Below are 16,874 nucleotides of genomic sequence, written 5' to 3'. Positions count from 1 at the left end.
AAGGCAAAGAGAGTGTATATTTCATTTCAATAATTGTTTGTAAAAATTTTGGAAAAAGTGACAAATAGATAAATATGATGAATTAATATTTCTTTTAATTTTATGAAAACATTTTTTTTTCTTTTGTGAGAAATCCTTACCCCAAGCAAATTATTATACGGGGCCCCGCCAAGGCCCGCTACGCCACTGGTACAGTCGAGGTCCATGAAATGATCTCGAAGACGTTTTACTATTGAATATTAATCTCGAAGCACTACTCAGAACATCCCTGTCCAAATTTTTTTTATTAGAAATGTGAAGGAGACGATCAAGACATTTACTTGACGTTAAACGTTTATAAAATTATTTTTTGTGTCAGCATAGGTGGGAAGGTACTTATAATATAGAAAGTACTTACAATGAAAAAGATTGTCTTATTACCTTTATTTATGTTTCTCCGTCTTTAAAACATCGGTTAGATATGTGAACTACGTGACGAACAATGGTAGGGCGTACGACACTGCTCGCTGGAGTCCCTGCCGAATAAGCCACGCTGCGGTGGCGTGGCTGCCTCGTGTTCTAGTTTCCGATATCTACACGGGGAGTGAGACCGGCCTGACATAATTGCAGAGTCCAGCCTTGTTGAGTATTAAGACGAAGAGTAAGCAGAAAACACGCAAACATGGTGTTTTTAGACAAGTTTTGTGGCGAAAGTATAGCATTTCGAGCTATGAACACTACTTAATCCTGTTACACATATCCTTAAGTCTTATTTGTAGGTTGCTAATGCTTGCTGTTAGTTATAGTTAACACTGCCGAGCCTTTTTGAACTACCACTTTTCTTTGAAGTAAAATAAGTTTATTGGCATGGCGTGACGCATTTTTGGTACTTCTCTCAGAAAAGTTATTCTTATAGCTTGTACTTTTTTGTGTAGGTTAATATGTTCAGATTAGTAGTGAATAACGAGGATTGTAAGCATATAAACTGTTTTCCACGCAAGAATTTTGAAAATATTGGCTTTGTTACATAGATGGCGGACGGGCAGCCGTGAACTCATATCACTCAAGGTCGCTGGCTTTATCACTTCACCTCCAAGTTCCACTTTGGATCATGGTTGTAAATATCAGTCTAGCTTTTTTACTCTCCCATTCTATTAAATTGTAGAGGAGATTAACTACCGTAATTTCTTTGAGGAGAAAATGTACTATATATTGGAAGATATCTAGTAGAACAAGAAACTAAGGTAAGTGCAGTTTCGGGAGCAGAACTGTTACTGGTTTTGGTGTGACACCGGAAGTGTCATAAAAAGCCATTTTAGCGAATCGACATTATTTTGTCCTATATAGGGGGGATAGGTGATCTGGTTAACATCGACTGGGGAAATTTAATCGTTCCATCACTGTTATTATGAAATACCACGAAACCTAGTAATTAATCGTCCTTGATAGGCCACCAAAGGAAGTTTTTGTATAGTATGGTGACAGGTGGGATAAGTTTCTTGATCCCACTTCTGCTGTACAGTACGAAATCAACTCACGCAGGTTGCGGGGTTTCCATGTCGGACTCGTCGGACACGTCGTCGATATCGTCGAAGTTGTCTATGACGCGGCCCGACACCTCGAGTCGGCGCAGCGACCGGCCACTTGACGCGACGTGTCTTGCGATCTGTCGGATGAGCCGCCGGGGCAGCGGCAGGGAGGCGCGGGCGCCTCGAGCGGGAGGGGGGGAACCGCCACGGTCGCCGCGCATTGGCGCCATCTGTCAACAAAAAGCATTGAAAAATATTATAAAATTATAAAATTTTACGTCATTAATTTTCTATTAGGTACGTAAACATACAACTTCCTATAAATAGTAATATGTATTTATTTATTTTATTTATGACAATAAGGCATGAGACGAGCAGGGCGTTCAGCTGATGGTAACTGATACGCCTTGCCCATTTCACTGCAGCGCCGCTCAGAATTTTTGAAAAACCCAAAAATTCTGAGCGGCACTACAATTGCGCTCGTCACTTAAGATGATATATCTATTTATCTATTTATTTTCTCCTCACAAAGATCTTAAAGCTAAAACAGTACAGTAGTGTTACATTTTTTTTAACAGATAGTATTTTGTGAGGAGCTGGTGTCTGAAGTAGGTTGACCCTGTATTACAGATCACCAGGACCTCACCCCCAGATATAAGGATCACAATGATTAAAATAGTACACATCCGTACTAGTAGCTAGAAGAGCAACAATAGATCATAAGAAAAAATGACTTTAAATTTGTAAATTACTAGTAATAAAATGTGTGTGTGTATGTGTGCGGAGGGCGTGTGTGTGTGTGTGTGTGTGTGTGTGTGTGTGTGTGTGTGTGTGTGTGTGTGTGTGTGTGTGTGTGTGTGTGGGCGTACTCTACTCTCAGTTACTATTAGTGTAGAAGGTTTTCAGTTGAGGTATAGTCCAATTTCTGTAACCACTCTGTCAAGATACGCTTGCATTTAGTTCTGTTGAGGTGGTAAATTGAGGTGGTAAATTGACAGCTCTTTGTTTACCTTATTGTAAAGGTTATTACCTTGAACACAGAAGAATCTTTGGGAGAATCTAGTATTAAACAATAATTTTTCACAGATTCTATCTTTTCGCCGTTGCGCTTTATTTTTTTCCGGATCGTAACTGGTAAGGCTATGTTTTTTTAAAACTGTATGCAGGATATAAAGCTGACGCACAGTTAGAACCTTTGATAGTTTATAGAGTTCTGTAGTGGGATGGTAGATTGGTAATGAGTTACTTACTTTCAATATAGCTCTTTGGGCCCTTTCTATTTTGAGGAAGTGTGATTTTGTAGCGCCGCCCCAAGAAGTGATGCAATATGTTAATATCGACTGACACAAAGCTTGATATATGTTTTTCATCAAGTCCTTTTCAGCTACATTTCTCAAATTTTTAAAAATGACTATTAATTTTCGCACTCGTTTTGCTAGTTGTCCTATGTGGCATTGAAAATTTAACTTGTTATCTACCATAATGCCAAGATACTTGATGGTCTCTGATTTCTGTATTTTGGCACAGGGACAATGTAAGTCTTCAGAATTACCACATGAGTGGAACATTATATTATGATTGGTTGTAAATTCTGTTTTTCTTAGAGAAAAGGTAATATAACTGGTTTTAACTATATTTAATGTCAGGACATTGTTATTTAGCCATTCACTGACGGTATTAAAGCCCTTTTGTGCACTCAAATACACTTCTTCCCAAGTATCTCCTCTAAACAATAAAGCTGTGTCATCAGCAAAGGTAACTATTTTAGCATTTGGGAGCTGTAGTTGACATAGGTCGTTTATATATACTAAAAATAATGTAGGGCCAAGAATACTTCCCTGAGGGACGCCAAAATACACTGCGGCTTCATTACTTATCAGATTACCTATTTGGACGCATTGTGTTCTATCACTGAGGTAGCTTTCAAACAGTTTTAGTTGTATACCCCTAATCCCGAGACGATCAAGCTTTTCTAAAAGGATAGAGACAGAGACTGTGTCGAAAGCTTTGGCCAAATCCAGAAAAATGGCGATGGCTTTTTTTTTGTTATCTATATTTTTAACCAAAAAGTTTGTAAGTTCATGTACGGCGTCAGCTGTTGACCTTCCAGATCTAAAACCGAATTGAGCTGTTGATAGTAGACTGTTTTTCTCCAAATAGCTGATGAGTCTTTTATTAATTATACGTTCTAGGATTTTTGATAATGTGGGGAGTATCGAAATAGGTCTATAGTTATTGACACAATCTCTGTCCCCACTCTTATGAATCGGGTGAATCCTTGATTTCTTGAAAGCAGTAGGAAATTCACCAGTGGACATTGCTAAATTGCAAATAAATGCTATTGGCTCAGATAACATTGGTTTTTAGTATTTCTGGTGGAATGCCATCAAGGCCAGCGGCGGTATTAAGTTTGAGGTTATTAATAATTGTTGACACTTCATGAACATTGGTTGGGAATAAAACAAATGAGTGGGGATGAGACTTTAAGGCAATTGGTGTTGTTTGAGTGTTAGTATTTTTGGTTATTTTCTCAGCTAATGTTTTACCAACGCACGCGAAGAATTGGTTTATATTATTAATTTTTTGTTGTGGATTAGGTGTAGATATAAGTTCTAAGTTAGATTGATGAGGTTTGTTAGAATACGTAATCTCTTTGATAGTCTTCCATAATTTTTTATTATTGTTTTTGGCACCTTGTAACTGCAATTTTTCATAATCAATTTTTAATTTTTTAAGTAAACTTGAACAGTAGTTTCTATATCTTTTGTATGTTGTATTAAGAATTGTATTATTGGGGTGTTTTTTTAGTTTTTTATACAGGTTGTCGCGATTTCTAATACATTTCAAAACACCTGGTGTTACCCATGGCTTAAGAATTTTTTTACGCCTTGAAATTATTACACTTCTTGAATTGGACGCAATTAATGTTTAAAGCGTATGTATGAAAAAATCAGTAGCATTATTAACATTTTGAGACAGGTAAAGGGGGTTAAAATTTGAATTTTTTAAATCGCAAGATAGGGATACACTGTCGATACATTTTTTTGTCCTGGGCGTACTTGTTTGTTGCCAAGAGGCTAAATATAGCACGACGCTGTCATGGTCAGTAAGGGAAGTTTGCAGGACTAGACAGTGAGCATGTTTTTTCGTCTTTAACAATACATGGTCGAGACACGTTTTGCTATGAGTGGGGAAAGTGTGAGCAGGTAGAATGCCATGGAAAGCAAGCATATCCAAAAAAGTAAAGTTATTAACGTCCTTACAATTTTCACCAATATCTATGTTCATATCTCCTAATACTACGATATTTTGTATAGAAGAGTATTTTAGTAATACGTTATGCAATGATTGAATAAAATTATCAATATTTTTATACCCGGGAGGACGATATATAGTTAGAATTATTGTGTTGTTGCTCGGTTTTACTAGTAGGCAATTTGCATCTAGAATTTCGGGCTCTTCGATTGTAGCAATTAGATCTTGTCTGTAATATACGACAACACCTTCATTTTGAGTTAAATTTTTTATTGTTGCTGAGAAATTATAGCCTGCTATGGTAGGGATATAGGGAGTGGAGGGAAGCCAGCACTCTGTCAATACTATATAATCCCAGTCAACATTACTTTTGATGAGTATTGGTAACAACCCATCAATGTTGCGCTTTATGCTTCTTATATTTTGTTGAAATATTTTTAAGCTTTTGGTTTTAGGTAGGAAGGTTTGACACTCCTCTATACTACAGATTGAAGATTCGGATACTTTAAACAAGTCAATTTCGTTTTGAATTTTATCAATATCGTTGAATTTTTTAAACAATTTGCATCATGAAACGTCTGTATTGGTGTATAATATTGGGATTTGATTTGGATTGCTTAAAATGAGATAAGCATTCTTCATTCTCAATATCTTTTACTAACCCTGATAGATGAAAATTATCCAGTATCGTTAAAAAATTATTAACATTCGCGAATTCTTATTAAATATAAGACAATGGAAATAATCGAAGGAATATGACTTTGTATAATAATACTATCGAAACAAATTATCATAATTGGATGCAGTAATAACCTACACAACTTCTCAAAAAAGAACACTTCGGTCTCTAGAGACTTATTTGTTAAACGGCTGTATGTAATACATTTAGATTTTACTCTTTCAAAATGATAAGTCGAGACATGAGATATTGTCTCATTTATCCAGTAATTTCACTAGCTACGGCGCCCTTCAGACCGAAACACAATAATGTTTACACAATACTGCTTCACGGCTGAAATAGGCGTCATTGTGGTACCCATAATCTAGTCTCATCCTGTGCAGAGGAGCCTCTCACTGGTAAAATATTTATAATTAAGACATTATTTATTCGCCACAAATTCTATTTAATTCACACACTTTGATATCCTAATAATTAATGGATTGTATTCTCCAACAGAAGCCCGTTTACTCGTAGATCAATACCTTGGCTAAAATATGAATATCTTGAATTCGACTTAATGCCTATACAACGAACTAAAGCAGATTGAAAGACCTTTTTAATGACCTAAGTCTCAGCGGTGACTCTGAAGACTAGGGTCTGTGGTTCTTCAATAAATTACTTTGAAACATCAATGTTTGTTTAAAATGTTCAAAGTTTATTTTGATAACCTGAAACTGCAACCCACCTTAATCTTCTATATATATAATGAAAATGGTATTTGTTTCAAGCTCCTTCACGCCTAAACAACTGATCGTATCGACATGAAACTACCACCATTCGATGCGAAATTTATCCTAGATGGTTTATGGCTACTTATTGTATTTGTAATAAGATGAATGAAATTTAATTTATTTCCTTTTAAAATTTGCCCAGCGAAGTGGGCGGCAACGGCTAGTCAATATTATAAAATAGACGAGTACCTTCTTCAGATTAGCCAAGCGAGTAAACCTGTGACCCTGGTAGCAATGGAATCAACAGTTCTTTTTCTTTTTATGACAATTACGCTAGTATTAGAATATATTGTATTGATTAATAATTGAATTTACTGTGCTTATAAAATAGACAACAATAGGCATTTTTTCTATGTGTAATAACGCGTTAATAGAAATAAAATAAATTATCCTCCACTTTCTGATTAAAATCTAAATTTTTACACGTTTTTTATTAGCTTCACCTGTATGTATGTTTGTTTATAACATTTGGGAGTAATTGACAGATGTCGTTCAAACTTTGTAGATTTACCGAGGACCCATGACAATACATTAATTTGATAAAATTATTCCATTTTTCAAATTCCGAAATAAGATTTTTGTTGATTTATAATTATCATCAGGAATTCACATTAATTTTGTATTTCAACCATTATCTTTAACCCATTTATCTAACTATTACGAAATTTTCGAATACCAAAGAGAATTAAAAAAACACCCTTATATAGTCAACGTTAAACGCTCGAAATGCCATACAAAATTACTAATTTTATTTATTTTTCTTCGATAAATTGTTAACTTATACTTTCTTCGTGAAACACCCAATCTTTTAGTGCAAACCGCATGCAAATCCATACAGTTCCTCCGCCAGATAAAAGCGATATACTCAGGCAACTGGCAGACAGACCGAGTTTGGGGCTTTGTTGATAATTAACGTATGACATACAATATTTATTGTAGAACTCCATTTAAGAGGCCTCGTATTCGCCAGCTATTCGCGACATACAAAACACGTAAGTCAATACAAACTTACATCCAATTGGTAACCGAATTAAAATACGCAAATAAATATAGGCACTCGACACACTGACCGAGTGGTTGTTGGCAACAGAACTGTTACAAGCATGTGATAAGAATTCCGTAGATAAAACGGAGATGCGTAGGTTTTGTATTATGTAAGCACGTGAAGATAGCGTTTTATACATACTTTATACGATATCGTCTACCTTTAGGGGCTTTATCAAAATAACTTCTGGTGTTAAGATAGTGGAATAAAACGCATTTATTAAAGTCAGTGATTGTTAAAAAGAATATGACTGGTGACACAGTAATGATACTTAAGAATAGTACTCAGTTCTCGATTTAATCACTACATATTATAAGACAAAGACCTCAGCCGCGTCTGTCTGGCTGCCTGTTCACGATAAACTCAAAAACTACCGATTGTCATGCTGTTTTGGATATCACCAATGGATAACGTGATTCTCGAAGAAGGTTTTAGTCAATTTCTTTAAATTTTGTATACATTAACGATATTTGTTGGAGATATCGGAAAAAATAAGCCGTCTGGGAGATTTTAACGAAATCGCTGTCTAAGCCCATTGAGTGATAATAAAAGAATGTATGGTGGAATTATGTAACTCACATACTTCTACAGAAAAGTCCGGGATGGCATATGTCTATCTCTTAAGAATAACATACTATATCCATTTTAATACTTTAAAAATAAGCAATTACAATAGCGGTAATGAAAAAGCTGTTTACACGAATACGATATTAATCTTTATCAGTTTATTACAAGATATTATAAAATGATTAATTTCCGATGGCTTTAGACTACATTATTCCCGAATACATACATTTTTTTTTTCTATTGACAGAACAGCGTCTGTCGGGTCAGCTAGTTATGTAATAAAATTAGGTATTTAATTGTTAAACTTATTTCCTTCAAAATAAATGCACAGCCGTTATTTTTATTTATTTTTTGATTTTACGGAAACAAATAGTCATACATAATATATAAAATATTAAGCAAATAATTAAAATAAATTACAATGGGAAGACTATAGCAAATGTCTAGTCCAAATGTCACGAGGGGCTGCTGAAAACCAGTGTTGTGTTGGTGTCGTCTGCACTGACACAAAAATATACTGAGTCAGCTCCTTTTTTCGATTCGAAAATATCGTTGACTTTTCTGTTCTAATAAACTTATCGACGGTAGCTCACCTTAACCGTACACGCTTTGTCAATGGGAGGACGCATAGCTTACCAGCGATAGAAGTTTGTATGGAAATTTCAATTCACGCGTCCCAATATAAGGCTATAAGAATGACTTATCGGGTATATTAGGACAGCTTCAGATTATGGACAGCTAATTACTGACAGTAGAAGGTAGTAATTTATCTCTATCTGTAGATAGTATTAGTATATTGGGAACGGCCGTAAAATAATAAACTGGGCGAATTGAATATGTTATATACGTTCTCCGATAATACAACTGTAGGTACAACGAATATTTACATAGTTGTCGCTGTACGGATATATATTCTGCTATGACGCAATAACATTACAACGTGATACCAAGCCCTTAAAAGTTAAGAGAACCGTGTTGCACGGAATTCGAAGATGGATAGTGAACCGACGCTTCACAAGGATCAATTTCACAGAATACTGGATGCGGACTCAGTTTCTAAAAGCCTGTGCCAGATAACTGGAAGCCACTCGAAATTTTGAGACCCAATATTCCGATGCATTAAGTAATTTAGAAGAGTGTTGATAACGAGTGGTGATACGACAAATGTGTTTTTTTTTGTGGTTAACACGCTATTTAGTTTTCTGGGGGTTAGACAGAAAAGGGTATTTCGTTGAATCCCCACTTCTTCCGGCACTGAATATCGATTTCCCGAGAGAGAGAAGCAAAAGGAATAGTATAGGATATAGCACACAACCTTGGGGAGCTCCAGGTTACAGGGGGTTTTAGATTCAGTTACCCAGTAAGGAAGCTGATGATCTACTTGGAAAATATCTTGTATGATCAGTGCCTTATTGATGACATAGAAGCCATAATCCTGTCTATTATTATCACTAATCGTAGCTAGCACCACTTCACACAGAATCACGTGAACAATGGCCGTACAGATAAAATACAACGGATTTTCCTTGACCTAGAAACTTTTGGTTTCCATCGAAGTTCACTCGCTATTGACATGAATAGGTTTACATAATCATTGCCTTTGAATCGTCAATGTAAACTAAACATTGATTTTATTTTGTACGTATATTAGTGTGCGAGAATTTACCCCCTGATTCTTCACAACTGTTATGCATAGCGCAGTGTTACTTATAGTGCCTTTATCGCAATAGTCCAGGATGTAGGAAGAAGACTTCAAAATTATTAAATGAAAAGTATTTCTTATTCGCCAAGCCTTAGAAACACGTAGTGGTTATCAATTCTAACATTTGCAGTAAATCAATGTATAGACGGCAATATTACGTGAGGGTGGATTTCAAACATGACAATCCAATCTAGGTACGTTTTATGTTACTAATGATAGGGGAACTATTTGTATCATAAATGTTTTATTCAATGAGCTGTATGGAGCTGTTTGTGTGGGCAAAAATTATAAAACTCCATTGGCCTTTGTTTTCATAATCATAAGCTGAATAATAAGCGAACCCTTCCAGATACCACTTAGACTAGACAATAGATCTTTTAAAAATCCCCAGCTCTTCTTCTTGGTCGATACGATTTTGATATTACTGTCACATGTATGTCATTTATGATCATCACTGTTTGCGGTCGCCCAACACAGTGATGATTTCTTCGTAACGTTCTTTATGTTCAGAGACTGGACATGGCAGATAAACGCTGCTTGATACTTAGTTCCTGGAATGTCAAGACGTCTGCCGTGCAAGGTTAGTTCGACGCCATGCGAAATTACTCCAAGCAACCTTCCCAGCGCAACTTTTGCGAGCATTTAGCGCCACATTTTTGTGATCATTAACTGACCAATGATCGTTTAGTACCGCGCCGCGCGCGTACACGTCATTTCATTAACTGGATAGTTAGTAGGGGTCTACTGGGATATAAGGTGGATGTGTTACTCCCAGTCACATCAAGCCTGCCACACAAAAATCTCACTACGTAATCTCTTTTCAGCATACTCTTTATGTGATCGTTTAATGAGCATCTCTAAGTCTTTCTCTTCATTCGGTCAATCAATTTATGCTTTCAATTTACTTTAAAGAAGTGTCTACCTGACCGAACCAGGTCAACATTTCGTCTTTGTAACTACAAATCTATTTTAACAACTATATTATGCATAATGTATCTATATTTGATTGCATAAAATGGTCTTCAATACAAGATGTAATTAGTTAATATGTCTAGGGAAGTTATTTTGGATAACACTTACAACATTGACTTACTAAATCGACTTAGCCGAGTAGTAGGCATTATAAGTTTATGCCTGTTCCTGGTGTTAACATTGTGGTTATGACTGTTTCTAGCAAATTCACTTATGTGCCTATGAACATACATAATACATAACATTATCAATAATATATTGAGAAGCAAGAGTCAAGATGTTAATTTCTTAGAATTTTGCTCTCAATTATTGATGAACAACCTGTTACAAATAACAATTACAGAGTTGGATAATTCTTCAACTAATAATTATAATTTGATCAAATAATAAGATAAAATAAGCTAATTTGACTCCAAAGAAAGGTATGTCATGTGATCATATCCCTGCCACATAAAAAACTGAAATATTTGGTATCTCTATCGGCGACACACCGCTTCGTAATATACAACATAACAAAAACATTAGTTTTGTTACATGTTAGTGTTAGTATTTATAATTAATACATTGTGTTTACGTAATTGGTTTCCAGAATAGCTGATAGTGAGAATAACTTGTAAACATGTACCTTGAGGCGAATGTAAAATAAATACCTTTTAGACGCAGCTTACTTGTCTGAAGCTTCCGTAAATATTTTTTTTAAAGGGAGCAATGATAAGTTTTTTTTAAGTGAAAATTTCTTTAGCCGCGTTGTGCACTTTTTGGTTGGGGGAAATCTCGTGAGTTCTCTAGTGAGTAAAAAACGTCTTTGATATTGATGATTAACAAATTAAAACTACGTTAATAAAAGTCGACCTTAAAACGCTGTTTGTTGACACTCTTCAATGACGTTGTTAGGTACTAGATCCAATGACGCTGTACAATTTACTCAAGTCATTACGCTATAATTATAAATTCGTGATGTAATACGTAATACAGAAAAATATGTATCTTTTACTGTGTAACATAGTAAATCCCAAGTATTAGTACAGTTTTTAGCATCGGAGATTCAGATTTCAGATTACGGAATTTTTTTAAGAAAATAAGGGACTAGACGAGTAGGACGTTCGGCTCATGGTAACTGACATGCCCTACCCATTAGAATGCAGTACCGATCAGGTTTCTTGAAAAACCCAAAAATTCTGTGTGGCACACAGTACAATTGCGCTCGTTACCTTGAGACATATGTTAAGTCTCATTTGCCCAGTAATTTCACTAACCCTTCAGACCGAAACACAGTAATGTTTACACAATACTCCTCAACGGCAGAAATAGCCGCCGTTGTGGTACCCCTAATCCAGCCGGCATCCTGTGCAAAGGAGCCTCCCACTGGTAAATTAATGAAGATACAATTCTTTATAATCCTCACAAATTTTACGAACTCAAAGTAATATTATTGTCTGTTTATTCAATTTCACGATGGCGTGATACTACACGTGGCGTGGTACTAGTTTTATGTACCCTTGATAACCTGTGTGCGTAATTTTATGATGATCACTTGAGTAGTACACCATTACTACTCACTTGAGTAGTAAAATTACGCACACATTGATAACTATCAAGAGTACACAAAACTACTACCCGAATTTTTTGCGATTTTAAGACGATATATTAGATAGATGTATAGCTGGATTAGATTTATATCTGAACGAAAATAATTGTGAAAAACTAGCAATTATTAATCTTCAACAAAATAGCTACCACAGAAATGATAATTTTAAATTTTATCTTTGCTATGGTTACCAGATAAGCTTGCTGTGTATTTTTCAATTTAGAACATATTTAAATAGAGTAAATATAAGAAATAAGAATTGTACAGTACAAAGCCAGTCTTAAGATTTAGTTAAACATTAAGAACCAACATATAATACATATATTTATAGCTAAATAAGCCATAATATATGTCATGATATTGGTCATGCTTTCAATCTATATGTAGTATACAGGGTGACCGAGAAGTTGATGTCCAAAGCTAAAATTTGAAAGCCTCATGGCGATGAGTATCCGAATCACCCCTATGTATGTTCTATAATTTTGCGTAGTTTAGGAGATAATAATATTTTCCCCTTTTATCCCCCTTTTTCTCCTAATTGTGGTTTAGGACTTTTTTCTAACTTTTTCGAACACTTTTAGTTAATTTTATTGTTGATAATTATTAACTACAGTTGCAATAACCACATAAGAAACTATGAATAGATTAGACAATGCGGAACTAGTTTAGAATTGAGTCATAAGTTGAAGATAACTGCTCCAGCTAAATTCATGAAAATGTTCAAGGTTAAAAAAAAAATGAGGAGCCTATGGCTTCTAACTATTTTTAAAAACTTCCCAGAACATTAGCCAATAAAATGAGCCAAATTAAATTTTGGACGTAACTTCTCGGCCACCCAGTAATTTATAGACCGGATTCACACCACACTGAAATCTAAACCAGATAGTGTAATGTCACAAGAAAAGCTGTAATAATAACAAGGGGGTATTGAGGAGATAATTGGAGAGCACCACTGGATTGGATTGGATGGAAACCCTGCAGCAAACCTCTGGTCCAGATCCCACATCATCCAAAATTTATAACACAATTTAAAACTTGTACAGAGAAACAATACTATCTATGTATCTTGTACATAGCTTTTTTTATGAAAAAACAGACTAGACAAGCATGATATTCAGCTGATGGAAATTGATACGCCATGCCCATTACAATGTAGTGCCGCTCAGGATTCTTGAAAAACACAAAAATTCTGAGTGGCACAACAATTGCGCTCGTCACCTTGAGCCATAAGATGTTAAGTTTACTGATTCACAGCAGAATTAGGTGCCGTTGTGGTACCCATAATCTAGCTGGCAATATGTGCAAATGATCGTCCCACTGGTAGCTCGCTATCCAACTTATGTATGTATGTGCTTCATGACAAGTCACGAAATTAACTCAAAAAAACTACAAAATATAATAATATATGAGTGTATCAGCTCCCAAATAAAATATAATTGATTGTTTATCTAACATTCAAGATAATGAAGTGTTTAGTTAATACAAATTACCTTTAGTATGTCAAGATTATAAAATTACATTACATTTCAGTAGCCAAAAGAGTTGTCTTAGTATAGGCCTGTGAGACCAAAATCTAGTTCAGTATCTGATTAAAAACTGTGATATAACAACCTGAATGAAAACTCCTAAAAAAGCCATACACAAAAAACAATTATATCATCGAGGTAAACAGAAATTTTCATTAAAAATGTTCATAAAATGAAAACTACTGGGTCAAACTGTGTAAAATTTTATGGGACCAAATAGAATCTATTCTGCATTGAACTAAATTGCATTAAAAAATTACATAAATCGGATCATAAATCTCAGAGTAATCGGTGTACATACATAAAAAAATACAGATTGAATTGATAACCTCCTTGTTTTTGAAGTCGGTTAAAAACTAAAATGCATTAGAAAAAAAATCCTTAACTATTACACTTTAGTTTAACTGTAGACTGACAAAGTGTTACTATAATCTATTTACACCTATGCCAATATTTTTATTATAAACAATTCATAGTTTTAATTAATATTTGAAGCAAGGGTATTACTTTAATTCAATAGAATGCAATAAATATACTACTATTTACTTTCACTTCAAAAATAATAAGAAGATTGTTGGATGCTGAATAAACATTGCTTGACAAACAAAATGTTCTAAAACCATCCATTTTAAAGTCATAAATGATAAAATATCTTCAAACCCAAATAAAAATATAGTAAAATGTGCCAACAAAATAATATATCAATTATGGTGCCCTAGTTTAAGACAATCTTTTTAAAATAGATATTATTTTCTACTAAAAGTTTACTAATTAGTATCACATTCATTATATACACCATGACATATATATTATTCTTAGCACAATAGGATGTGTGAAATGATATGTAGGACACAGAATAAGGTCTTACTTCAATGAGAAATATAATAAGGTAATAATAAAATTGTTTTTCAACTGAATTGCAAAGCATGAAGGTTGATTAAGCTAATAAACAATTACAAAAGATTACTCACAAGGATAAATAATTGATCAAAGTCCAAACTGTGTAATGTTTATGGCCACAACTCCTAGCAACCACTTTACTGCATTTATGTTGTAATGGAATATTATTATGTCCATGGGGGTGGTCAGGAGTATCAACAGTATGTTGCTAGGAAACAGGGGGCAAGAAGGCCTCGCTAAACATCCGCGTGCGCGATCTCCTATTACGTGGAAGCGTGAAATGCCGCGTGCAACAAATGCACGTGCTTATGGTGACGCGCTAGGGTCGTTACATAACTGCAGGGACTCGACTGTACACGATCACGCTGTGGTCATCGCAAATCCGCTTCAACTGCCTCGTTCCATTTTTAGATGGAACAATCCAAAAGACTACATTCACTCGTGCGTTCCGTCACAGATTTAGATGCGCATGTAAACGATACTGTGTATATCATAAACGATACATAGCATCAATATACAAAATTTACATTTTCCTGATACGTAAATTTGTTCTTTTTATTATATTGCGTCGAATACAGTTGTAATTGCATCTTCCGTATCAACAATTTTCAGCATTGCACAACTAGAATTAAATATAATCCAAGTACATAAATACCTGCTATTTAACAATTTTAGTACCAGATAGAAAATAAAGACACAATTCGTAAACACTCACCATAAGTTGCTGTATATTTATTTTTCGCACTTATATAAACAACAGTCAGCCTAAATAACAATGCCCTTGTTATTTAAAAAATATACACGCAAGAAAACACGAAAGAAACACCTACCCACTCAACCAATCAAATAAATCAAATAACAATCCATAAATTAAAGAACAAGCTATGTGTCAATACTATAGACTATAGAGAAAGAACTGACAAGATGACAAATTTTTACGTCTCCTTCACCTATTAGCTAAATTTATTTGTATTTTCAAACCTTTTCAGAGACCAGAAAACGTCCAAAATTCCGATAAATAATTTTTAAGGGTATGCAAAACAGCTTGAAACTTTGTTACATTAAAGTCTATTTGTATATAAATACACTGGTCTTATTTAATTTCAAAGACTTATCGTTGCCCACTATTTTGGAAAATAGTGATTTGTTGTCGCCGGAATGCGACTGAGTCAAAATGAAAAAGAACGTAAGCTACATTTTTGCGACCTAGGAATTATTTTGAAAATCAAATGTAATTTAAATAACTCATTATTATTAAAAATAATAAGTAAAGATTTCTATTAGATGTATTTTAGTTATAATACTTTGATACCAGTTTTTACCAATGGGCTCCTTGTGCAAGGGTGCCTCCTTTGCACAGAAAGCCGGCTAGGTTAAGGGTACCACAACGGCACCTATTTCTGCCGTGAAGTGAGTACCTAATGTGTAAACATAACTGTGTTTCGATGCGCCGTAGCTAGTGAAATTACTGGGCGAAAGAGACTTAACATCAAATGTCTCAAGGTGACGAGGGCAATTGTGGTGCCGCTCAGAATTTTTGGGTTTTTCAAGAATCCTCAGTAGCACTGCATTGTAATGGGTAGGGCGTTTCATGAATCGGCAAGACACAACCATGGTGATGATGCTATTGCTTACGTGAAAGTTTTAAGAACAGTATCACCTTTTTATAGTTATATGTAAAATCACATTAGAACACCGCGTACGTATAATAAAAACACATCATTGCAGATTAGATGTTGGAAAGCGATGAAAATGAGAAATAAATTATAAATTTAGCCTGCGACGGTTGTGCCGCCAGCAAAGGTTGCTGTAAACATGCCATAGCATTTTTAATGTGGTACATAGTCAAAGCGAGGAGCTTTAGATAGCTTGTAAAAAGTCTTACTGGAAAAAATCAAAGCTTTCAGGTATCGGCAGTACATTTGATATGATTAAAGCTAAAAATTTAGTTCCTACATCTCATAAAGTAGAGCAAAATAAAACTGTTTTTTTTTTAAATAATATATATTCAGCGGTCCTTTACACGTCGCCTAAATTATGTTCTTCGAAGAAAGGACGAATACGAGGATAGACTTAAATATTTTGGTCTACTTACCCTTGAAGATAGACGGAAAGTAGCAGACATGAAATTATTATTTGAGGTGGCTAACTCTGCAATAGATTGTTCGCTTCTGACCGGACGGATCGGAGTATGGGCCAGTACAGCACATACACGGAGTAGACGCTTTTTCGACGATGGCCTACCGCGTACTAATTATGGCAGACATTCTGTTTTGCACAGGATAGTAAATTTATACGAAAAAAAAATTTAAAGATATTGACATTTTTTTCATCAGCCGTAATAAATTTATTAACTCAG

At 34.8% G+C, this 16,874-nt stretch overlaps 1 protein-coding gene across 3 annotated transcripts in view; it reads right to left on the bottom strand.

Moving 5' to 3' along the window:
• The window catches only part of LOC126966684 (forkhead box protein N3-like), a 30,359-nt gene extending 14,990 nt beyond the window's left edge, over positions 1 to 15,369 (bottom strand). For 2 of the 3 annotated variants that reach the window (XM_050810844.1, XM_050810845.1), the window contains exons 1-2: positions 15,231 to 15,369; positions 1,518 to 1,738 (exon numbers count right to left, since the gene is read on the bottom strand). In XM_050810844.1, coding sequence (XP_050666801.1) covers positions 1,518 to 1,738; positions 15,231 to 15,233 — 224 coding nt within the window. In that variant the 5' untranslated portion in view covers positions 15,234 to 15,369. Of the gene's footprint in view, positions 1 to 1,517; positions 1,739 to 14,586; positions 15,138 to 15,230 lie in introns of all 3 variants that reach the window. The other variant, XM_050810846.1, reaches the window with a different exon arrangement.
• Between the last annotated feature and the right edge of the window lie 1,505 nt (positions 15,370 to 16,874).

This window comes from Leptidea sinapis, chromosome 11 (genome assembly GCF_905404315.1).
Source record: "Leptidea sinapis chromosome 11, ilLepSina1.1, whole genome shotgun sequence".
Classification (NCBI taxonomy): domain Eukaryota; kingdom Metazoa; phylum Arthropoda; class Insecta; order Lepidoptera; family Pieridae; genus Leptidea; species Leptidea sinapis.
Note: the sequence above shows the minus strand (reverse complement) of the source record. Positions and strands in the feature narration are given on the sequence as shown.